The 25,329-nt window shown below is 41.8% G+C and overlaps 3 protein-coding genes across 9 annotated transcripts in view; all 3 read right to left on the bottom strand.

Moving 5' to 3' along the window:
* tp53 (tumor protein p53) overlaps positions 1-13,545 on the bottom strand; it is an 18,024-nt gene extending 4,479 nt beyond the window's left edge. The window contains exons 1-5 of one of the 5 annotated variants that reach the window (XM_053485311.1): positions 1,997-2,284; positions 1,679-1,719; positions 1,367-1,486; positions 893-926; positions 646-816 (exon numbers count right to left, since the gene is read on the bottom strand). In XM_053485311.1, the coding sequence (XP_053341286.1) occupies positions 646-816; positions 893-926; positions 1,367-1,437 (276 nt within the window). In that variant the 5' untranslated portion in view covers positions 1,438-1,486; positions 1,679-1,719; positions 1,997-2,284. Of the gene's footprint in view, positions 1-645; positions 817-892; positions 927-1,366; positions 1,487-1,678; positions 1,720-1,996; positions 2,285-13,320 lie in introns of those variants that run through there. The other 4 variants (XM_053485312.1, XM_053485314.1, XM_053485313.1 and 1 more) reach the window with 4 other exon arrangements.
* Positions 13,546-16,233: 2,688 nt separating this feature from the next.
* On the bottom strand, positions 16,234-21,202 carry gps2 (G protein pathway suppressor 2). 3 transcript variants are annotated; one of them, XM_053484774.1, is made up of 12 exons: positions 21,042-21,202; positions 20,349-20,466; positions 20,110-20,219; positions 19,880-19,992; positions 18,905-18,984; positions 17,754-17,833; positions 17,455-17,626; positions 17,236-17,319; positions 17,071-17,147; positions 16,892-16,987; positions 16,715-16,780; positions 16,234-16,471 (listed from the first exon to the last, which is right to left on the bottom strand). In XM_053484774.1, the coding sequence occupies exons 2-12, from the start codon at positions 20,440-20,442 to the stop codon at positions 16,379-16,381; spliced, it is 1,065 nt and encodes a 354-aa protein (XP_053340749.1). In that variant the 5' UTR covers positions 20,443-20,466; positions 21,042-21,202; the 3' UTR covers positions 16,234-16,378. The 3 variants fall into 3 exon arrangements, with proteins under 3 accessions (XP_053340749.1, XP_053340750.1, XP_053340752.1); XM_053484775.1 differs by having other exon boundaries at positions 16,715-16,777; XM_053484777.1 differs by having other exon boundaries at positions 17,754-17,830.
* Positions 21,203-22,003: 801 nt separating this feature from the next.
* Positions 22,004-24,467, bottom strand: LOC128512156 (gamma-aminobutyric acid receptor-associated protein-like). The gene is made up of 4 exons (XM_053485285.1): positions 24,264-24,467; positions 23,722-23,800; positions 23,364-23,482; positions 22,004-22,573 (listed from the first exon to the last, which is right to left on the bottom strand). The coding sequence occupies exons 1-4, from the start codon at positions 24,351-24,353 to the stop codon at positions 22,502-22,504; spliced, it is 360 nt and encodes a 119-aa protein (XP_053341260.1). The 5' UTR covers positions 24,354-24,467; the 3' UTR covers positions 22,004-22,501.
* Positions 24,468-25,329: the final 862 nt, after the last annotated feature.

Here is a 25,329-nt window from a genome sequence, read left to right as displayed (position 1 = left end):
AGAGTTAGAGCTCAGACTGACACACACACACACACACTACCAGAAAGGCTCAGCACCGAGAAAATGCTTAGTCTGGTGTTAAAGCTGCATATTTAATACACTTAAACTTAAAAACCATGGCAACCAGCAGAGCGAGTGTGTGTGGGATGATCTGTCTATGTGTTGGTCTGTGGGAGGGGGGGCATTTAACCCTCTCAATGCTGGACTAAAGCTCACCGTCATAACCGAGACATGCCCGATCATGTCTGGTTAACACACACACGCGCGCATGCGCACATGCATAAGCACATACACACTGGTAAGAGGGATACACACCGCGCCGAATTCACCTCCGATCACCAAATAAGATGATTAGACAAGACACAGGTAGGAAGATAAACATGTCTGTTTGTAAAAAGAAAGCGTATATAAAAAATATACACACAACTGTGTGTGTGTGTGTGTGTGTGTGTATATAACAGAATGAATGAGGTCTCTTTCTAACTTCACGCACGTGCTGTTTCATCCATGTGAAAATTTTAAGATCAATTAACTCTCATTTAGAAAATTTCAAACATTAATCACGCTGTGATTTAAACAACTACAAAGTTCAAACAAACGTGTGTGTGTGTGTGTGTGTGTGTGTGTGTGTGTGCGTGCGCTCACTGTGCAGGTGACGGACTTGGCCGTACTGGACTCCTGAAAGTGCAGGGTGAAGTCGTGGAGGCCGGGGTAGTCGGAGGTGACGGGGACGGTGGAGGTGGGAGGAGACGAGGACGACTGCGGCTCCAACACGTCCTCCAGGAGAGTTACGTCCGGCAGGTCCTCAGGAATGTCCTACGTACACACTATAGCATGAGTATAAAAGAATCACACAATCATAATACAGTCAGTCGTGTGTGTGTGTAGTTACCTGATAGTTTGCCCATGGGCTGTCGTCAGGGTTTCTGTGGATGAAAAACAGTGAGGGATTAAACACACAGCCCAAGGTGCCAATACTTTTGTTTTTATTCGACCACTCGAGAGTCACACCCTCACAGGGGACTAAAGTCCACGATGACCCGATGGCGCAGGTGGACCGGGTGTGTCCACCTGGTTCCTGATTGGTGAGAGGAAAAGCCGTAGCGCTTTGTGAATAAGTTTGTATACCCTGATGGCTCCAGCTTTGTGATAAGCCTGAGGATATCAACACACACTTCCTCTGACCGACAGCAATGACACACACACACACACACACACACACACACAGAGACATGTCTTCAGAAGCTCCAGTGTACAGTACTTTACTGTCATGTTATCAGTAAACCGCTGGTACACACCAGATCGAGCAGAGGAGAGGACGAGGTGTGTGTGTGTGTGTGTGTTGGGGGACAGGCCTGAAACTCACGAAAGAATCTGCTGCCAAATCTCTGCAAACTCCTGACTGCCTGTAGGTTCTCCCTCTCCGAGTACCTCCATCTGGGCCGGACACGCACACACACACTCTGGGCTGAGAAGCTCGAAAAGACTGGAGGACACACACACACACAGAGAGAGAGAGAGAGGAATTAAACTAATAACACAACATAATACACCTGAACTACATACTTCACACACACACACAACTGTATTGTTTTCTTTCGGACTAGCCCCGCCCTCCTGTGTTATGATTGGCGGGTTTTTTTCCCGTCTGCCCAATCGTTCGATGAGTCTGACCTACCAGCCAATCCGCGCGCAGGAGGGCGGGGCTTAAGAGAAAATCTGTGTAAAGGAAAAAAACAATTTAATCGGCTAGCGGTAGCCTAATTACACCAAACAAAACAGTACAAAAGTAAATAATAGTGCCAATACACATGTACAAGTCTTAATCTAATAAACGCTGAAGTAAAATATGTTAGCTAACGTTAGCTGTGTGAAGTTTAGTGTACAGCTAGGAAAGTTAGCTAGCAAAGCCGAGGTTAGGCTAAAGCTACACCGGCACAAGCACCACAGCTAAACCAGGATTAGGCTCAAAGTGTGTAAAGTGTCATTATTCTACCTCCTCTCCAGCTGGAAATCCGCGCGCTCTCTCACACACACACACCGATTTACCTCAGCCGCTTTTCCCTAAACACTCTCCCGCTTCCGGCTCAATGAAAACCTCCACGAGCTCTCGGGGAATTCCCCAGGAGGCGGAGTCAGTCGGTCACGTGATCCAACAGGTCCGCGAACTCGGCTTACGAAGTGTTAAACTCTGCGCGAGCTTGATTACAGCGCGGGGAGTACATATCAATTAAGTTTCGCTCAGTGAGAAAGCGCGCGACACGGCTACGAAATCTCAGCGCGCGCTCTCCTGATCAAACACTCGTCCTCAGGAGGGCGCTCCAGGACGGCGCAGGAGCACAGTATGCGCATGCGCGGGCAACCTGTTCCGGATCTGAACATTAATTCGGTATGGCACAGGACAGGCTTGTGATTGGCTCTGTGAGTTTGCAGTCACTAGCCGAACCACGCCCCTCAGACGCTGGGCTTCAGTGTGATGCCTTTAAAGGAACTAAACTGCTGTTCGAACTGACCTGTAGAACATCAGTGTGTTAGTGTGTCACAGTAAATAAGAATAATGTGGAAAAGTGGATTGTTTTCTTTGTAATTAAGTTTAAAATGTAATAATGTACATATTACATTTGGTTGAATTGCAATGATTACAGCGTGAAGCTCATGCAAATCACAAATCCAGTATCTTAAACTGTAAGAATATTTCATTTCGAGTTATAATAAATAACTATTCATACAGTATGAGTGCTGTGTATCTCTCAGTCTACTTTAGTGCACGCATGGGGAAGACTGCTGACTCTACAGTTTTTCCAGAAGATGATCATCGACTCCCTCCACAAGGAGCATAAACCTCAGAATGTGACCGCTCTAAAGGCTGCTGGATACACAAGTACAGTATATTTATGCGAAAAGTGTGATATGAAAATGAGCGAAAAAACACAGGGATAATCGCAAAACTAATTCCAAGTGTCTTGAAGTCAAGTGTGAAGTTTCGACAGTCTGTGATGGTTTGGGGAACCATGTCATCTGCTGGTGTTGGTTGAATGTGTTTTATCAAGGCCAAAGTCAACACAGCATCTATCTGTAGATTTTAGAGCACTTCAAGCTTCTGTCTGCTGACAAGCTTCATGGAGATGGTGATTTCCTTTTTCAGCAGGACTTAGCACCTGCCCACAGTGCAAAACCTACCACTAACTGGTTCGCTGACCGTGATATTAGGGTGGTTGATTGGTCAGCCAACTCACCTGATCTGAACCCTATAGAGAATCTATGGGGTATTATGAAGAGGAAGATGAGAGACACCTGACCCAAGAATACAGACAAGCTGAAGGCTGCTATTAAAGCAGACTGGTCTTCTATAACGCCTCAGCAGCACCACAGGCTGATTGACTCCATGCCATGCCGTACTTGTGCAGTACCCTTTCCCATCGACAATGACCAGATTCCCTGTCCCTGCTGAAGAGAAGTATTCCCATGACATGATGCAACCACCACCAGTGTTGGTTTTCTGTCACACTTTTTCTGCCCATTTTGCATAAAGGACAACTAATAGTTGTCCTGTGGACAGATCCTCCCTCCAGAGATGTGGATCTCTGCAACTCCTTTAGAGTTGAGGTGGGCCATTGATCTGCTTCTCTCCATGCGGGGTGTGTCAGTTTAGATTGACGTCCATGTCTTGGTAGGTTTGCAGTTGTGCCGTTCTATCTCTTTTTTCAGATGTTGGATTGAACAATGCTCTGTGAGATGTTTAAAGCTTGGGATATTTTTTAAGTTTAGGTTATTTTTCATTTTTGTATACTTTCTGAAGATTTATATCCATTTCATTTTGCACACTTTTGTACATTTTTCACATTTTGCATATTGTACACCCATTATTGTGTATTTTTTGTACAGCTAGGTTTTTAAAAAAATAATAATTTTTATATCCCATATTTTATATTTTGTTCTTTTCTCAGCAGTTTTTCTCTATTCTAGAAATAAGGTTTTTATTATTTATTCTTTTTTCCATTCCCTAATTTATTTTTATTTCTATTGATAATTTAGATTTTAAGGTCACAAGCGGTCGTATAAGCAATTTACTGCATATCTGTGTATGACTGTGCATGTGACAAATAAAATTAGAATTTGAAGTCTGCTTTGAACTTCTCCACAATTTTTTCCCTGACGTGTCTGGTGTGTCTCTTGGGCTCATTGATGCTGTTTGTTCACAAATGTTCTCTAACAAACCTTTGAGGGCTTCACAGAACAGCTGTATTTATACTGAGATTAAATTACACACAGCTGGACTCAAATAACTAATTAGGTGACTTCTAAAGGCAACTGGGGGCCTGTCCACACGTAGATGCGTTTCGCTGTATACGTATAAATTTTTTATTGTATTGGCGTTTCGTCCACACGGATCCGGCGCTTTAGGAGACTGAAACCGCTATTTTTTGAAACCGGGTCCCAATGTGGATCAATCTGAAAACGACACCCTTGCGTCTTCGTGTTTACGGCCAATCCGTATATTTTGTGAAACGATGATGTCATCACATCACGTGTCGGCTGCGTCACACGTAACAGCAACAACAATAATGGCGGACTACATGATCATGTTTGTGTTGCTACAAAGCCTACTAGCTTTATTACAGCAAAATCTATTGCTTCTATGCAACTGTTATGAGCAACAAGCGATAATGGACAACACCATCTTGGTTCGTATACAGCGCGCAAGGTTATGAGCATGCTCAAAGTCTTTTTTTCCATGTATGGTGTATCTCTATGGCAGAATTACTGCGCCCCATACTGGTCTGGCATATATACTACACCGTTTTCAGTGGTTTCGTGTGTACGCAGATATTTCTTGAGACGACGCCGTGTTCACGGAAAAAAAATGATCGGATAGGGAACACACCGGCTTCATGTGGACGGAGTCTGGTTCTACTGGATTTTAGTTAGGGGTCTCAGAGTGAAGGGGGCTTAATACAAATGCACACCACACTTTATTTTTATTTGTAAAAAAAAATTGAAAACCATTTATCATTTTCCTTCTACTTCACAATTATGGGCCACTTTGTGTTGGTCTGTCACATAAAATCCTAATAAAATACATTTACGTTTATAAATTAAATGAATAAAACTGAACTATTGAACTACTGCTAACTCACCAGGGCTGTTTATTTAAAAACCTAATCCCTCTTTTTTCCTTCTAAGAGAGCAAAGAGCTGATCATACAGCTGATCCCTGGCTTTAATAAAACTAACATCATGTCCAGTCATATAAGAAACAGTTGATCCTCTGAGCGCCGCCCCAAACACACAGGGCCGCACAGCTTGAGGTTTCACACTCAGAGGAAATTATTGTTCAAAAGAAAACCGAAAGCTGATTTATTCACATTGAGGAGAGCTGCATCGGCTTCAGCTACACTCACACAGAGTCAACAAAACATCAACAGACTTAAAGTTATAAAGCTGATATAAATTTTGTACAACACTGTCAGGTTATAAATCCAAATGCTTGTCTAAAAGAATCAGACTCTCCTGGAATAATCTGGAATCTCCTCAGACCAATCCTGTGGCACTTGTGGTCTGACTGTTTTTCATCAGTTCTCCACTCACACCTTTAGCTCTGACCCGAAATCGCTTCCTGTTTAATGTTTAATACACTTACATAGAAGAAAATCTCTGACACTCATTCTGTCACACATAACCTCTAAATAAGTGATGTTAGACAGAGTAACAGATCTTAAAAGGAACTAGCCGAGATCTTTTGTGACTCTGGTCAGTGTATATAGCTAATAAAGTTGCAAATTTAATCTGCTAGAAAAGATAATACAAAGCACACAAGTTACAGTGGAACCTTAGATTGCGACTAACCTGGTTTGAGAGCGTTCCGCAAGACAAGCAAAAAAAAAATTGACTTAATAAACGAGCAAGCAGAGGTTGGTAGCCAAAAAATGTACTCACGTAAGAGTAGCTGTACTTTAAAATAACATTACTAATAAGTAGAAGTAAAAAGTAGTCATCCAAAATATTACTTAAATAAGAGTAAAAAACTATAAAGATTACTCAAGTACTAAGTAACTGCTTCAATCGTAATGTCCGATTATTATTATTTTTTTTTCAAAACTATGATAATAATTAAAAATTGAAAAGACACCGCAGTATGAAGCTGTTTTTGCAAGTGAAACATGCTTTGTTTGTATATGATTCCAGGGATGCATCATATTTTTTTGGACACATAAAAATGTACAAGACGTGTCTCGCCGATTAATTCTGTACTGAAATATACTTATAAATTCATAGACTGTTAACTTTAATTGTACATATAATGTTACTTTAACATATAATCACACAAAGATGCAAAATTAAATAAAAAAGTTTTTCTGTGTCCTACTCATGCAAAATTTTAATCACGTCTTTAATTAACACATGAGACTGAGATACACAAAGAACATCACGCTGTGTAGTTCTTAAAACCCAGAGAATCTTAGAGACTTTCTTGCATTACTGTGTTTAACAGATATACACAGGGCTCAGGATTGTGCGCTAGCGAGTCACATGTGTGACTGTGACCATACCTAACTGTTATCTCTATTCACACTTTCCCTCTCTCTGTCCCTCTTTCTCTCACTATACATGTCTCTCCTGAGCTGCCAGTGATCCAGACCCCCTCTGCCCTCTGGACCTGTATGACTCGTCCTGGTGTCCCGCTTCTGGTTGGAGATCTCGTCACATGGATGCCCTGTGTGGTCTGTTTGGGATGCGTGTGGTGACTGGGGACAGTCCCACTTTGCCATGAAGACGGTCCTGTCCTTAGCTGATGCAGACAGCTGTTCTCTGAGGACTTGAGACTGCCTCCAATAAGAAACTGGACTCCATATAAATTTCTCCAAATCTCCTGTTATACTGAACTTCCCGCCTCCTAACACACAGTATGAGTGCAGATCAATCCCTGCTATCCGTTATCACCCAGATGAGGATGGGTTCCCTGTTAAGTCTGGTTCCTCTCAAGGTTTCTTTCTTTTATCATCTCAGGTTTTTTTTTTCCCTTTGCATCGTCGCCCTCGGCTTATTCATCAGGGACGATCTGATCATTTTGATTTATACACGTTCACGTTCCATATAAACTTCTATAATATTCTTTTGACTGTGTAAAGCTGCTTTGCGACAATGACCATTGTTAAAAGCTATACAAATAAAATTTAAAAATTATGTTAAATGGATTTTTATATAAAATGAACAATATAAAAATTCATATGTATGTTGTATATGAAAACTATTGCACAAAGGCATACTGACTGTTTATAAGTCACACATATTTATATTTAACTTTATTTTAGAGCGATCAGATCAAAATAAATCTGTCAAAAAACACATTATATATGCCAACAATGATCACTAAGGCTGTCACGTGACTAGGGCTCATTATAATAACAATATAATATTCAATCATAGTAAAGATATAAAATCTTACTGTTAAAGATTATTTGATAGCGATTATTTCCCTGGCAAGGGGCGGGATGGTCCTGCCCTGTCTTGTCGATTGAGCTTTACATTATAAATATTTAATCAGACAAATATGTATGATTAAAATTTAAAGCATAAATACAACATTTTAAATAAAAAACATTTTATTTACATGATTTACATGATAAATTATTAAATATACAGTATTATTACATGATATATAAGATTATCAAAGATATCATAGGGCATTTAAACTATGAAATGCCATAACTTAAGAAAATGATGGATATTTTTTCCTACCCTATATGATACCTTTATTATATATATTATATAGGACTTAATATATATAATTTATGGAACTATTAGTTGTTACTTTTTCTATTTTATAATTAAACAATGGATTTCCCTGCACAGAGAATTAGGAAGTCTCTGGCTCTCAACAGAACTCTGGTGGGTTCTTTATGGGAAACGTTATGGTTTAACAAGAGTTGCATTTAGGTTGATTTCCATGATTTTACCTTTTTTTTAATTGCGTCAATACTCTATACAAGAAATGCGGCGTATCTGAATAAAAAAACACTCAACAGTTTACTTGATTTTATTAAGTTCTAAAGAGGTGTTGTTATAGTCAAGGGTTTATGATCTACCTATAGCAAAAAACATGATTTCTCTACAGTTAAGTTAATGAGTAACTTAATCAGTTTGCCTGGACAGAGACTGTTCACTTCAGAATTAACAACTAATAATGTTATATAACGCTATACTGTAGTGCTGTACTGTACTTGTACATCTCTTTTGGACAAGTAGACGTTTTTTCCCCCCTTGATGTGGGCGTGTCTATATGCGTCATTCAACAGAGCCAATCATTAGGATAGCTTGCTCCGTGTATAGATGGAGTATGTGGTAGACACAGAAACGACCATAAAGCAATGAAAATCTACAAGCCGCCAAAAACTCAAGAAACAGAAATGAAACCGCAAAACAGCATGGCTTACTCCAAAAAAAAGGGAAAGTAGACTATGAAAGAAGTAGTCTACAAGGCATAAGATACTCGACCTTAAAAACCTTTAAATTTTATTTCCTAAAATTAGAGTTCTGCCGTAAAGAAAGATAGACAGACAGACATGTACGTGGGCTTCAACCTGAAAAAATAATATTACTGATTACATTAAACATCCTCAGATTATTTTTAGCTTCAACCTTTTAACTATTTCTACAAACTCTTTAACGGTCATGATGGGTACGTACGCTAGTTAATTATATAATTATTAAACCTACAATGCTTTACTTGTAAAAAAATTGGGGATTGCCGTCAAGTAAATAAGTAAACCCGTGACTCCAGCGTGATCTGAATGCAGGGAACTGACCGCAAGTGAATCGCATGCTTGTGTGAATCGCGATTGTGATTTTCTTTTTTGATTCATCAGGCAGCTCTAAAATAAAAAAAAAATAAAAAAAAAATAAAAAAAAAATATATATATATATATATATATATATATATATATATATATATAATATATAAACAAACTAACCAGTTATCAGGAGTTGGGTTTAGTACGCTGTTATTTTCATGCCAAAAACTGATTTTATTTTTGTTCGCTTAAACACTCACTTACTCCATCAAACTCACACTTGCATAGGATGAGTTTCACACACACACACACACACACAATCGCATGTGACCGCACAAAGACACAGTCACAAATGCATGTGCGTGCACAAACACACACACAAATGTGCGTGCGTACACAAACACACAGACACACAAATGCACTAATGGAAACACTGCTCTGTCGGAAAACTTCTTTAACAAATGACTTTAATGACACATTTGCGCGCGCGCACACACACACACACACACAAATAGAATCACTGGCAGGGAGAGAATCTGGAAACTGGATCTTTAACAAGGAGCCTCTCTAATGACACTTGCTTTTGCTTTACACGGGCACACACTTGGTCACAATGTTATAGTAAACAGTACGTGTGCGCACGGATGTTGTGATCACGTGACGCTTGGCGCATGCGTACTATTCGTATATCAAAACCACGCTCTTTTATTAAGTTAAAATTTATTAAAAGAATTTTGCTCATCTTGCAAAACACTCACAGACCGAGTTACTTGAAATCCAAGATTCCACTGTATATAGGGGGCATGATGGTGTAGGGGTTAGCACTGTCGCCTTGCATCTCCAGGGTCAGGGTTTAATATATTCAAAAACATGCACATTAGGCTGACATGCATATTAGATATTCCTAAATTGCCTGTAGCGCGTGAGTGAGTGTGTGTATATGTGTGTGCTCTGCGGTAGATTGGCACTTCATCCAGGGTGAGTACTTTATAAATCCCAAAAGGAAACTGTATTATAGATAGTTACTCATTAATAAACCTACAGAAAGCTGTCCAATATGATGAACTAGACAATCTGGCAACCTAAAGCAGCCACAATCAATCAGCTGCCTATGTATCAATCTAAGTTATTTACAGAATTTATATTATTTGCACTGTTGTCATGTTGCCACATATAAACTTGCACATCAAGGCTGCACTGCAAATAACTTAATTTTACATGTTAGATAATTTTTTGTGGTATACATGCTTTATATGCTTCTTATATATATATAGTAGTTTTTTTATCTTAGCATTGCACTAGTAACTTCTGTTCAGAGCTCACATTACTGTGTGTATACTGACTGTATGTAAGATATAAAGTGTATAATCACATCTACACCCTGTCTGTGTGTTACTGTCTCTACTCTATCTATCTATCTATCTATCTATCTATCTATCTGTCTGTCTGTCTATATGAGTTAAAAATAAATTTTGGTAAAGAAATGCAGTGTAATATAATATAGCTGGAGACTCCCACTGGCAGATAAACATTTAAATAAATGAATAAATTAAATTAGGGTTAAGGTGACTCAACTTCTCAACTGTCTCTGGTCATGTTTCCATCATGAACACACACACACACACACACAGTACAGTGTATGTGAGAGAAGAGCTGATGTATAAATAGCGCGTGAGTGTGTGTGTGTGTTATCCCGCGCACTGATCCCGCTCGGCCAATCAGGTGAGGCGCGCGAGAGTGCCGGTTGGCGCCAGTTAATTTGAAAGCATTGCGCTCGTGCGGTTTAACGGTCACCGCGCTGAGGAGCCGCGCGCGAGCTGACCAATAAAAAGCCCAGCTGAGTAAACAGCGCGCGCCGCCGCCATGTTGCCGCGTGAGTCAGTGCGCCTGGTGTGGGGAGTGAAACCGGGCGCCGCCAGCTGACTCCCCGCACACACACACACACAGACACCGTCACACGCCGCCTCACATCGGCCTCTCTCTATCGCTCATCACTTTCTGCTCCATTCAGAGTGAAAACGCGGTGTAAACCCGCACTCTGTCTCATATTACACACACACACACACACAATATCCCTCTCACCCCAAACAGCTACTCACTTCATACCCCCCCGCCCCCCCCCCAATAAAGGTGTGAATAACCTTACCGGAGGGGAATAAAACACATCCAACACCTAACGGTTAAAGTGTTAATCAATTTCCTGAGGCAAAATAAGTGAATAAAAAGTGTTTTAGTGCAACGTTACCTCAGGGTTCGTGTTCCCATGGTGACGCCACGATCCTCGAGCCGTTCCTAACGCGAGCTAGCGGTTTTTATGCTAATACTTAAATTAGGCTGAACATTTTTAATTTAAATATATATATAGTAAGGATGGAGAGAATTAGTTAAGTTTTTACAGTGTAAGTTAATCCTGAGGCAGGAGGAGAACCAGTGTGCTGCTCATTTACGCTAATTTTCCTCCATATCAGCTGGAAATTAGCCGGCTAGCTTTGATAACTTATACACATACATTTTAAATTAAATAAATAATTAAACATCTTTCACCAAACCAACCCATGAGTTTATTTAAATGCAGTTTAGTATTTTCTGCAAATTGTTTTTATTTAAACTCTAAATTGTTGTTTTAAAACGAGTCCCGGCGAAATGTCTGCAACGTACATTTTTATATTTAATATACATCAAATAAATAAATAAATAAATAAATAAAATAAACAGAATTAAACTTGCTTTTACACACATTAGCATCTGTGAGTGAGTGTGTATGATAAGGAGATAGATTTTAATCTGTAGTTATTTATCCCCTGCTTTTTATTGGACGATCTCATTTCGGTTAAAGTAAAATATCTTGAAGATGAAGTCTATAATTCCGCGTTTTGTTTAAAATTAAGGAAAACGGACCACACCCTGGTTTTTTCCCCGCCATAACTTACCTCATCTTTTTCCATTTTCTCTCTTGTGATAGAAACAGATCTTGTCTGTAAGATTAATTTTTTTCTGCTCAATAATCTCATGTAGTGAGTTTCAGATTATTAATATTATTATACATTTCACCTCGACTCTCAGATGTGTTTCACTTTAAATTTTACACGCACAAAAATTCTCTCACTTCAACAATAAATATGTGAAGAATTACATTTTTAATTTACTCACACACACACACACACACACACACACACACCTTTAACCTCTAACTGTTCACAAACCAGTGGTTTATAAAACTTTAAATATATAATTTTAATATATTTATTAATATAATTATTATAAGGACAATATACATTATCCGTATAATAATTATATTAATAAATATATTTAAACAGCACTGTATAATACAACTAAGCCTCACACACCTCAACTTACTTTCAGACAGTTCCATATGAGTTTAGCATTTTAAACCTCAGATACTTCTTAAAAGCTGATTATTAAATTATATGAAGATCGGATTATGTTTCTTAGACCGAAAAACAATAAAGTGATTAATGAGGATTAGACATGCCTTCGTAATAAAGGATCTAATCCCAAAAATATGAAGCAGAAGTTGTGCTATATGTGGACATTTTCTTTACTTTTAAACCAGTTTTTAATAAAACGACTCATAAATCATAAAATCAAAAAAGAAAAAACACTATATCATATTCTAAACAGTAAACCGGAAACTTTTTGGAAGTTATAGAAAACTATAACACATTCAGTTTCTGAGGGAACTAAATGAGACTGTGTGTGTGTGTGCACGTGGCTGTGTGTAAGGATTTCTAAAATAAAGAGAATAAATTGTGATTAGATAAACAGCGAAGGATATAATCCATGAAAAAAAAATATATTGTCATTATTTATTGTTCTGTTGTGATATACTTTCGATTGTTACAGTTTACAATTTACTTTTCCAAACACACACTGCTGCTTTCCCTACACCCCCTCACACACACGCCTAAAATCATGGGGTTATTCAAAAAGGTACAAATTAAAAAAAAAGTATAAATGTAAATGAACAGTAACAACAATAACAATAATAATAATAACAATAACAAGCGCAAGACACTCTGAGCCACAGGTCAGTGCAATAAGATGAATTCACCCACCTGCTCTCAGCTTCATCATAAAACACATCAAAATCTCCGAAATACGAAGTCGATGGAATCGCCGTATCCATATTCTCCGAATCACGCACAAATTCGACGAGTTTTGGGGTTTTTAAGGGCACGATGGCGGCGCATGGGTATAAGGTCCAAAAATCATCAAATAAGGAGCGAAAACGTCATAAAACGGCGTCGAGGACGACCAATCGGACGCGCGGACGCAACCCGGGACACGCCATGTCCGTACGTGTATGTTAAAAAACATTTAAAATTTTTAAAACGAGCCCGGGATCGATTAGACATCCCGTATGATGAGGAACTGCTGTGTGAAAGCCTCGGCACACACACTCGAGCAGCCGACTCGGCCTCCGGCACACTCCTGCACTGTTCGTATACCACACGCCAGAATACATCGACTATATTAAATCGGAGACGAAAACAAGAAAGAAAACAAACCTTTATGACAAAAGGTGATTCCCCCCGATGCAACAGGTCACTCTGTTCATTCATTCTCACACACACAAACACACTGTAACAGCTTTCATTTTCACATATCTGTCATCTCATCTGCTCCAAATTAATCAAACACACTGAAATAAAGTCACCCCATTCCACATCGCTGTCAATTTCAATCCCCAATTTCTTTCATTTCAGGGACAGACATGTTCCCCTGATTCATCATCCGAGCGCTTCCTTCTCTCTCTCTCTCTCTCGCTCACTCTCTCGCTCTGCCTCCACGGCCAAAAAAAAAAACTGCTAAGTCAACTTCCGCCTGCAGCTTTCAAAATGGCAGATCTCTCTCTCTCTCTCTCTCTCCCTCTCACACACACACACACAGTATATTTATATATATATATGAATAAACAAAATGCAGAAGTAGATAAAGGCCATCCTGTCACCGTCTCTCTGATCTTTAGCTCTCACTCACCTCCTCAGCTACGGGGACATCAGTCCTGATCCTACTGCTCAGCTCATCTTTTTCATCATTATCTGTCCTCATTTGAGTAACTGATTCTCTCTCTCTTAGACACAAACACACACAGCAGGGATCTGACTAAACAGTTACCTCAGGATCAAATGTACTCTTCTATTTTGAATATTACACACAAGTCAGACAAACACAGATGGAGAGAGACAAAAACAAAGTCAAAGAGACAGACAGAGAGACAGACCGACCAATAAATATAGAGGGTATGTAGGCGGGCAGGAGGTGAATCAACAGTTAACTTTGTTCTCACATACTCTCACACACACCAAAAAATGTCACACGCACTACTTGGTCCGTTTGTGTAGGAGTCGGAGACAAAGAGCATTATGGGTAGGAAGGGTGTAAGTGGGCGGACCGGAGATGAATCAACGGTTAGGGTTGTGTTGTCCCTCACACACACACACACACACACACAAACACACACTTTCCTAATCTCCTTCCCCTTAAAACACAGTGTATACTGTGCAGCATTATCTTTAATCCAACAAACAAAGACATCCCATTGAGTGCGAGTGTGTGTGTGTGTGTGTGTGGGTTTCTCCAGTTCCACTTCTCTTTGGACGAGATGAAAAAAAAAAAAAGACCAATTTGGGAAAAGAATAAAGAGGAATCGTGTTTGGGGTGGGGCCAGTGTGTGGGGGACGTTGGGTGGGTCAGTGGGCGGAGCTACAGGTGTCGTTTGGATCCCAAGCACTGGGATTAATGAAGGCTAAATATAAACAAAGATGAAAGTGAAAGTGATTCTCAGGGAAGCCCCGACGGTGTCCTCTGATGGAGCGCTGAAGGTTTTCTAGGTGGTTTCAGCTGAAGGACCTGCAGAGTTCCTTCATGAGACGGGATGATCATCTCAAACAGCAGATCTGCAGACCAGAGTCAGGGACAGCAAGCATGGATCGTTCCACTGTGTGCCATTATCAGGGGGTAGAACTCCCCATTTGGACAAAACCTACCCCGTCCATGGGGCAGGTGAGACTGAGAGGAGAAACCAGGGGTTTCCAGGATCCCCAGCTTGAACAATCATGCACTTAGCGCCACCTGGTGTTCACAGTAAGATGGAATCCAGCTGGTCCTGCAGCCCTGTCAAGCCAGCAGATCACTTGGTAACACAGCACCCCCTGGTGTCCTGGAGAGGAACACCTGAAACTAGATCATTACCTGAGAACGCCACTAGGGGCACTAGTAGTTCATATAAAAGCGATAAGGACCATAATGTAAGTGAGATACGCAGGTGGGAGCAGTGAGAATGATTACATCACATCAAACAACATGGCTTCATAATAATTATTTATTTTCAGAGCGGTTTTAGTGCAATTTTGGTAAAACTATATACATCACATTCAAAATCAATGTTTTTTTTTCAATTATTAAAAATAACTCTTTCCCCGGATCAACACGACTGTTTGTGCCTGTGTGGGTGTCTGTGTGTGTGTGTGTGCACGTGTGAGTATTTACACAACAAGCCCTGAGAGCGAGTTTACTCATAGCAGTTTAAACTAAACAAAGTTAAGCGGTAAAGGTTTAAGAGGGCATTAGAGAAGCGTGGAGATTAAATGATGCGTTAATACGACTGTCTTACGGGACACCGAGTCAGACAGGAAGTGCTTAACATTCTGCAGGCTCCGACCACATCGCTCTGTGCTGTGCAACCTCCGTATGATGCCACAGTGTGATGTCATACAGCCGACGTTACGACGCTACTGTGTATAGATCACATGTAGTGTTTTTGAATGTTTTGGAAATGGTTTGGTCCACATTCACACGCAGAGGTACGAGCATGGACGATGTGGACTGAATGGCTGAATGAGAAGATCACCAGCGCAGGGGTGTGCCCTCCATCCCACAAGTAAGAATAAACCAATGATCTAACGTGTACACACACATCCTTCAGACCACACGCCAGATCAAAGCATTCCTGAAGCCTGAGTTGAGACTATGACACACTGCCTGGGTCTGTAACACTCTCGCACACTCATAAACTGAGAAACCTCACATGGACTCACAGACCAAACCATTCCTCAACATCCGCTCTCTGGAATAAACTCATTTTAACCAGAAGGGGAATCTGATCATCTGGCCCTCCTGAGAACAAACAGTTTCTGAACAGAGAGGGTGGAGTCGTAACTTCGTCCATCAGAGGGGACTGAACAGAGACAGCAGTGTCACTTTACCCCTTAAATATTCTTTAGACCATGGTCATGTGACCCTAATGATGACATCACAGGTGTAACATCACACAAAGTTGTTACTCAGACAAACAGGAAGTGAGTCTAAAGATCGCGCTGTGAGACAGGTCCTGCATTCTAATATATACGCTAACTATTTACACAAAGTGTCACTGTGCGACTGTCTCACCCCGACCCCCCACCCCCACCCCATCCTGAACCACCCCCCCCCCGCTCGCACCGTCTCACCCCTCATCCATCTGAGTCAGTCACTAAGCCGATGATAAAATTAAATTTATGGTATTAAAAACATTACTGTGTGTGTGTGTGTGTGTGTGGTGGGATTGCCCGCTGGACTGGCTGATTATTTGCCGTGGTGATAGAACCTCTGTGCTGATTGGCTGTGAGAGAGGTAGGCGTGGCGTGGCGGCGGCTGAGACGAGCTCTGAAACGAAGCCTGGAGAGACAGAGACAGAGAGAGACAGAGAGGGACAGAGAGGGACAGAGACAGAGAGAGACAGAGATGTTAATGGTAACTGTCAGTGCTTTACAAATTAATCTGATCAGAATTTTATATATCTGTGTTAAATATATATTTAATTAAACACACAAGGAACAACTACCCTCCCGTCACATCAACGCGATAATCATAACAATAATAATAGTGTGTGTGTGTGTGTGTGTGTGTGTGTGTGCTAACCGCATGCTGTGTAAAGGATCCGGGTGATGCTGGTCTGGGCGGGGGGGCGTAGGGCAACCCAGCCTGCTTAAAAAAAAACACACACAGGGGCACAGGGTGAAGCATGACATCACCGGTCACATACACTCACATTTGTGTGTGTGTGTGTGTGTGTGTGTGTGTGTGTGTGTGGCTTACCTTGGTGTGAGGGATCTGCACAGCAATGGAGGGAGTGGGCAGCAAACCTGCAGCACTGGGGTGGAGAGCCTGAGGGTGCATGGGCCTCAACGCACTCTACACACACACACACACACACACACACACAATGAGTTTCTTTAATAATTACCGAGCTGCAGTGGAGCAGTGTATACACTCACAGAGTCAGTGAAGCCCGACTGCTGGTTGGCGTGTTCTAACTGCTTCTGTAGAGGGATCCCTGCACTGGGGAGAAAACCTACACACACACACACACACGGTTAGAGAATGACAGCACATCAACACATTCTACTTATGTCTTCTTCATTGTCCTCTCTCACACACACCTGGCTGGGAGGTGAAGTGTGTGTGCACGGTGTAGCCCGGTTGCTGATGAGGCAAAAACTGCATGGCCTGGAATGCTGATGCACCTACACACACACACACACACACACACACACACACACACACAGTTATGACACACACCGACACTGTGTGTATTTCTCAGTAGACGTCAGAGGATCAGCTCTAACCCTAACACACTGATGTTACTATGGTAACCGCACCTCTGATGTGGGCGGGGCTGCTGTACGTGGCAGGTGCTGATTGGCCGGGGTTAAAGGCGGTGGCATGTTGGGGCTGAGTGACCCCGAACGACCCGTGACCTGCCTGAACTCCGAACTGAGCATGCTCAGAAACAACCGCACCGAATCCGGCCTGAGACGGGAACGGACGAGCCTGCAGGGGAGGGGTGGAGGGGGGTGTTAAACATTATGACTGTATGAGAAGAAAAGAAAAGAGAGTGTGTGTGTGTGAGTGTGTGTGTGTGTGTGTGTGTGTGTGTGTGAGTGTGTGTGTTACTTACAGAAATAACAGGAGGCTGGAAAAGCTGCTTGCTGCGCTCTCCTAACAAAACTGCAGAGCGGGCATGAGAGACTGACCCTGCTACAGAGAGAGAGAGAGAGAGAGAGAGAGAGAGAGAGAGAGAGAGAGAGAGAGGGAGAGAGGGAGAGAGAGAGAGGGAGAGAGAGAGAGAGAGAGGGAGGGAGAGCGAGAGGGAGAGAGAGAGAGGGAGAGAGAGGGAGAGAGAGCGAGCGAGAGGGAGGGAGAGAGAGAGGGAGAGCAAGAGAGAGAGAGGGAGAGAGGGAGAGAGAGAGGGAGAGAGAGAGAGAGAGGGAGGGAGAGAGAGAGGGAGAGAGAGCGAGAGAGAGAGAGGGAGAGCGAGAGGGAGGGAGAGAGAGAGGGAGAGCGAGAGAGGGAGAGAGAGAGGGAGAGAGAGAGAGAGGGAGAGCGAGAGGGAGGAAGAGAGAGAGGGAGAGAGGGAGAGAGGGAGAGAGGGAGAGCGAGAGAGAGAATACCAAGAGAAAAGTTAATAATTTAGAGTAAAAAAAAGTGCACGAATGTGTATGTATATTGTATTTACACTAAAACGTTGTATTTATTACTATAATGTTGTGACCACCTGTGTGTGTGTGTGCTGCGCACGAGGCCTTTTTTTATTTTGTGTAGTGTATGTATGTAGGTGTAGTGACAGTTCTTTAGTATCAGCCGTCATGAAGGAAAAAAAAAGTTTCATTTCCACGAACTCTTTAAAAGAAGGCAAAAGCAAATGACATTAGAGAGGGTCCTTGTTTACGGAGCCCACCAGAGGCAAAAATAATAATAACGTGCGCACTGAATACTAAATCGAGCGTGCGGACTCCTAAATCGAGCGCATTGATTGACAAGTCAGATTAATAATCGTTTACATCACTGCATTTGGCAGACGCCCTTATCCAGAATTATACATCAGAGCAGTTGAGAGTTAGGGGCCTCACTCAAGGGCCCAACAGGGACAACACCTGGTGATTGTGGGATTTGAAACTGGGACCTACTGAACTGTAGTCCAATGCCTTAACCACTGAGCGACCCCTGACCCTCTAAACCGTGAGCGCAGCCACATAAAAAGAAAAAGAAGCTGCCGCCCGCCCCTTGTGTGTGTGTGTGTGTGTGTGTGTGCGTGTGTGTGAGACTCACGCTGCATGCTGAGCAAGTGTTGCCCCGAGTGGACGGCCATGTTGGGCTGATATGTAGGTGGAGCCAATGTTGTCATGTCACTACAAAAAAACACACACACACACACACACACACACATACATACACAAATATTATTAACCATAATGATTAATTGAACCGCTCAGCCTGTGGAGAGTGTGTAAGTGATGTAATCAGTGATGTCAGGTCACCCAGCCAGCTCAAGTGAACAATTGTCATCACATAAAACCTCATTAGTTCTCGGCCCACACAGGGACAGTCGGTGTTTGTGATAAAGAGTCTAGTCGAATAGACAGCCGTCTGAACTAATGTGTCAAACATTTCAATTCTCTAGAATATAATAAAACATCCGACAAATCACACACAGGCATTTCATTAACACTGAAATGTTTGATACATTAGTTCAGACGGCTGTCTAGACAACAATGTTGGGGGACGTTACTTTTTAAAAGTAACTAATTACATTACAAAATTACTGTCATTAAAAAGTAATCAGTTACATTACAGTGTTACTTTCTGATAAAAGTAACTAGTTTGAGTACTTTCCTATTACAGAAAATGAAAACTCCTTTGTGATTCCTCATGCATGTTGTTTTAGTCGAGACCTTAATAATTATTCCACCATCATCACTCAGCCGAGTTTGGCCCATAATCTGTTAACTATTAATACCCCCATCTCACCTACGCGGTTTCGCACAGTGGCAGTAAGTACGGTTCATCATGAAAAAATTTAACTTTTTACTTTATTTCTGGTCAAAAGAACGAAATGACTCAAAAAATGTCGCTAGACTGTAGGGGTGCGAGTGTAAGAGTGTGAGGCAGCTGTACACACTGTACCTGTATAACACACTTATAACACATTACTGTGTGTCTCTAGACTGGAACAGTCCAGCAATAATCTGTACTTATGTACAAGTGTGTCTGTGTGTGTGTGTGTGTGTGTGTGTCTCTCTATACCTCTGCTCCTTCCTCCGGCGCTTCTCCTCCTCATGCAAAACTTTTTTTAATTGCAAAAACAGCTGGTGTTTCTCCTCCTGCAGACCCTGGAGCTTCTCCCCCATCTTCATAATCTAGCAGAGAGACAGGAAAAGAGAAAGAGAGAGAGAGACAGTAATGAATGTGTTTGTGGAGGAGGAGGAGCAATGGGTGTGGATAAGGGTGGGGTGGGCGTGGTTGGTGTCACTCACCTGCTCTTTGGTTTCCTCTAGGGACATCCTCTCTTCCATCTCCTTCTTCCTCTTCCTCTCCTCCTCCTCCTTCATCTTCTGCTCCATCATTTTATCCACCTCCTCCTCCTCTATACACACACAGACACACACACACTGTCAGGACTGTCATCCTTACACACTGCTAGTTTTACTCACCACGGTCACTGAGAGCCCTGACTTGTTGGGGGGGAGGGGGTTGGTTTAGGGGTTGTGCTCACCCTGTCTTTTCCTCTCTCGCTCCCTCATGATGTGTTTGTGTAGAGCGCGTGCCATGGCATTTGAAAGCTTGGGCCTCTCCAGCAGGGCGGGCATGATGGGGGGAATCGGCCGGGCCAGCTGAAGGAGACAGAGACAGAGAGACAGAGACACAATGAGAGACAGGACAGGAGAGAGGGTGTCACCATACAGAACATATGCTGCCGTATACATCACATTCAGCAGGGCAGTGTGTCGCTTTTTGATGACGTCACGAAAGATGATAATTATACAATGGCTGCACTTTTAGCCGCCTTCATTAGCACATTAACCCTGTACAGTGTTAGTTCAGTACTCAGAGTGATAACCGCGCCACTTTACTCATGTTTTACATCCAGAACATCACTAACTTTACACCACAGTAAGACTTTCTCTCTCCTAACACACTGCTAACTGTCTCTAAGTCAACTTCGGGTGTTTAGCTTAGCATAGCTCAGTGATGTAATCTCCACAGGCGACACTTCTCCTCACTCCGGACTGTAAGAGCGAAATAAACAGGATTACAGTAGAAAATGTGAGAAAGGTTTTAAACATGAGGGTAATTAAGTGAAGCGGCGCCGACTGCAGGTCAGTGTTCCGTTAGTGTTCCGGTAATGTTCCGTTAGTGTCCCCCCCTCACACGGCCCTCTAACCCGAGACCTCCGTGTGAGCCGCACCTTCTCTCCGGGGAAGCCTGTGTCTGAGCTGAAGCGGACTGGCGCTGGATGATCCGAGCCTTCACCCCGCACACATGCACAGAGCTCCCCTCAGGATCTGTCACACTCGCCGCAAGACGGACGGCAAAGAATTCGAGTGACGCACTTCCGGGAAGGACACGCCCACACGGTGTCACAGGCACGCGTGTCACACCCGAGCGCAGTCAAAGCACTGACATTTTTTTTTTAATTAAACATTAAAATAATCTGAGTTAAAAAAAATTCTTAATGTTTAGAAGCACAAAAAAATTATCTACATCTTCACGATTACGCTTATTGTGCCACGCCCCCGTGTAGTTATGCCACGCCCCCGCCGCTACTGTTTAGCTAACTGCTAGTACACGAGCGCGCATTAGTCACACAGATCACGTCTTACAGACATAGGTTTTCTCAATTAATATTTGTTTTTATTTAATGACTCACAAAAAAAACTGTCATGATAGACTTTAATTGCACTGTCATCGCTAGCTTGACTAAACGCTTCCGGGTCCCACGTCATCACGCTAACTCGGGCTGTGATTGGTCCAAATCTGTGTGGTGCCGTTACTCAGACGTGGCTCCGCCCCCAAAAAAAACATGTGCGTTAAAGAAGCGTTGAGGAAAGCCTGTAGTGATAAATTTATCCAAAAAACTAAATCTTAAGAATCAGAATGAAAGCACAAAGAATACATTAAACATCTCTAAGTGTGCTGATGATAAATCTATCCGCGTTTTACTACACACCCCAAACTAATGCATTAATCGTTCATTCCTGCATTCACACACTCTTATACACTCACACAGACTGGAAAGAGAACATCCTTGTGAGAGGTTGTGAGGTTAAATAAGAAGAGCGACACATCAGCATTATTGAGTTCAATTTGAATTAAGACTGTCCACTTATTCCATCAGATCGTAGAGACAAAAGAATGATCAGAGCCAGGCGCTTTCCCAATGCGTTTATACCAACAGCATTCAGAAACAGAGATACCAAAACATGAAAAGAAATAAATCTCTTTTTTTTTTTTTTACAAGATCAAAAGCAAATCTAATGACCAGATCTACATCACATTATATTAGCCACAATTACACGGCTATAAAAATATTAAAACGCAAAAAAAAGCACCAAAAAAAAAGGTTCTTGCAGAAAACATTCAAGGCTTTAAATAAAAATAATTAAATGAGTTTTAGCCATGATACATGCACAAACACAATCATAAAAACAAACAAAAGAAAGTGACAGAGTGGGAGTGTGTGTGTGTGTGAGTGTGTGTGTTCCATATAAACAGAAGCGAGAGTTTTTAGTCAGGCCAGAATAATGAATAATGTATACACACACTGCAAAAGTGAGAACAGGAAGTGAAAGTGCATGTGACACACACTCTGGACTAGGGTATATTTATTATTGAGGTGAACACTGATGATTGAGATGCGACCAGGCATTACACGCCCTCTCCGTACACACTTTCGTCACTGTAGGCAATATACAGGAAGAAATCTTCCTCGTGATGCTCCTGGAAAACACACACAAACATGTTGGTTTATATTCTAGATTAATGAAATTAAGCTTATATGTATACATCTACATTCAGGTTCATAAGTATTTGGGCAGTGCTGCTGGTTTCATCTTGTTGCCTCTGTATACTGACACAATGGATTTAAAATGAAACGACAACGGTGTGACTGAGTTGTAACAAAAATGATCTTTAACTGAAGATAAACTACAGACATCTTTTAAACACAATTTTTCAGACAAGTCTCTCTATTTTCACAGGCTCAAAACATTCATTGTGGTTCTGCACAGGAGCAAAGATGTGCAAAATTGTGGCCATGTCCAAATATCTTATCAAGGCCACGTCAGAAAATCTTATTTTCTAACGTATTTCTCTTATTACAGTATATTTTACTTTGTACAGCATATTTTACTAGTTAATTTTATTTTTAAAGTATTTCTTTTCTTTCTTATTTTACTTTGTACAGCATATTTTACTAGTTAGTTTTATTTTTTAAAGTATTTCTTTCATTCCTATTATTTCTTATGTATAAGCTTTTTCATTTTCTTTTAAGGTCACTGGCAGTCGTATAAGCATTTCACTGCATATCGTACTGTGTATGACTGTGTATGTGACAAATAAAATTTGAAATACTTATGAAGCTAAATGAACACATTATATATATATATATATATATATATATATATATATATATATATATATAATACTGCATGTACACTAATGTGCTATTATTTAATATTTTAGGGGTATTTCTAACCATAACTTATGTGTGTGTGTGTGTATACTGTACTTGATAGAGCAGGCCCATGGTGGCTGATGTAGGAGGAATGACATTGTTGACGAAGAAGAAAAGCGCATCCTCCGCTCTCAGTTGAATCCTTTTCCGGATCAGGAAGTAAAACTGACCCACTGGAGCAAAAAACACACACACACACACACACGATTAAACACGCTCATTAATTATTCAACAGTTTAAAAACCTCAGGGCTCGCTTTATGTGGGGGGCGTGTCCTGTTACTATGGTAACAGTAACGCCAGATGGCGCTTCGCGCATGCGCACAAGCTCGACCAGAATGTGATGATGATGATCATGTATATAAATACACAGCTGGCTGAACGGAGGGTTGTGTTTTTTTGCGGCTGCTCACCTGTCAGGTCGGAGGGGACCAGGTACTTCTTCTTGTCCAGGTCTCCTATCCGGGCTTTGGGCGCTTTCTCAACAATCACCTGAGAGAAGAGAAAAAAAAAAAGAAAACAGGAAATACACAAGAGTCCACGCGTCACACGTTTCTCTAATAAAACCCCCAACACAAAGAGGAACAAAGCCGGGTTTTCCGCATCTGAACAGCAGCATTTACTTTACTAAATAATAACAGCTGATATATTTATTATTAATATAACACATCTCCGTGTTAAAGTGTGTGTTCCGTTTGTATTTACACGTCATATGAGATTAAAGAGGCAGTAAGTGAGAACACAATGCTAATCAGCTAGCTAGCTAGAGAAATCCGATCTCAGTCCCAGTGACAGGCCGCGGATCAGACGCGTTCAGATCGGACATGTTCGTGTTTATGGTTATAATCAGGTTTTTTTTGTGCTGATTTCGCTTTGTCACGATCTGCTCGCTTTGGCTAGGCTAGGCTAAGCTAGGCTAACCTGAGGCAGTGTTGGTGTAACGTCACGCACTCACAGGCACTCTGTCCGGGTACTTCTTCCTGATCTTCTCTCCCTCAGACCGCCTCTTCTCAAACGGGTGTTCCTCTTTATATACGAACTTCATGTCGGAACGCTTCCTGAGGAGAGGAGAGTGTGTGTGTGTGTGTTCTAGCGTAGGTTCCTGCTAGAGCGCGAGCTGTTTACAAACTAACTGCAGCTAACGCGGAAGGATATCGAATAACACGGGATCCGGGGGCGGGGCTTCCTGTGAGCGTGCGTGCGTGCGTCAGAGCGTAGGGCTAACGCGATGACGTAAGAGCTTCGCTCGCTCTTGGGGAGGGGTCGCGCGCACGGACGCCAGTGATGAGAAGTTTCGATCGTTTTAATGATTCGGTTCCGGTTCTTTGAATCTCGTCCATCAAAATGAACGAATGAGACCCAGGTCTTTCTTTTTTTTTTCAGTGGCAGTGTGAATAAACCACAAGGAATCTCATCCCTTAAATTCTGATTCAAGCCCCTTCCATAAGCACTCCTAAATCACATCCAGAACTAAATCTGATCCCCGTAACAGTGTGAACAGAATAAATCACATGGAATCAAATCTTTTTCAGTTCTGTCCAAACACACTCCTAAATCAGGTCCAGGTCTGATCACAGTATTGTGCAAAATAGATGTTACCTTATAAACACAGTATGAACAACTTAAAAAAAAAGAATTCTGTTGGTGGTGCTGATGCAATAACCTACAGAACTCCAGCTGCGAGGGGTGGTCATAAAATTAATATTACTAAGAAAAAATGATGTAATGAAAGTAGGCGTTGGTTGTAAGCTAAGTCCATCTTACACACTTCTCGGCGACACACTTCTCCAAACGATGGATTATCGGTGGAGACCGTCTTTGAATTAATCTACTTTAGGACTCTTGAGCAAAAGTTTAACCTCGGTAATCACCTCACCTCACCAAACACCAAGTGACGGAAGAGGAAGAAGTCACTGGGTGTGTGTTCTTTTCAATAGGGAGGATGGGAGAAAAGTTTGTACACCATGTCACCCATGAGTTTCACCAAGTCGTGAGCTGAATGGGCTGATGCAATGTCATGA

This window comes from Clarias gariepinus, chromosome 24, assembly GCF_024256425.1.
Source record: "Clarias gariepinus isolate MV-2021 ecotype Netherlands chromosome 24, CGAR_prim_01v2, whole genome shotgun sequence".
NCBI classification, from domain to species: Eukaryota; Metazoa; Chordata; class Actinopteri; order Siluriformes; family Clariidae; genus Clarias; species Clarias gariepinus.
Note: the sequence above shows the minus strand (reverse complement) of the source record. Positions and strands in the feature narration are given on the sequence as shown.

Excerpts from the sequence above, each read along its gene's own strand:
- LOC128512156 (XM_053485285.1), bottom strand. The coding sequence starts at position 24,353 with ATGAAGTTCGTATATAAAGAGGAACACCCGTTTGAGAAGAGGCGGTCT. Across the intron at positions 23,801-24,263 it reads AGTACCCGGACAGAGTGCCT|GTGATTGTTGAGAAAGCGCC; the intron begins GTGAGTGCGTGA and ends CTCTTCTCTCAG. Across the intron at positions 23,483-23,721 it reads GGTCCCCTCCGACCTGACAG|TGGGTCAGTTTTACTTCCTG; the intron begins GTGAGCAGCCGC and ends TTTTTGCTCCAG.
- gps2 (XM_053484774.1), bottom strand. The coding sequence starts at position 20,442 with ATGCCCGCCCTGCTGGAGAGGCCCAAGCTTTCAAATGCCATGGCACGC. Across the intron at positions 17,148-17,235 it reads ACACTTCACCTCCCAGCCAG|GTTTTCTCCCCAGTGCAGGG; the intron begins GTGTGTGTGAGA and ends GTGTGTGTGTAG. Across the intron at positions 16,781-16,891 it reads TGCAGATCCCTCACACCAAG|CAGGCTGGGTTGCCCTACGC; the intron begins GTAAGCCACACA and ends TTTTTTTTTAAG.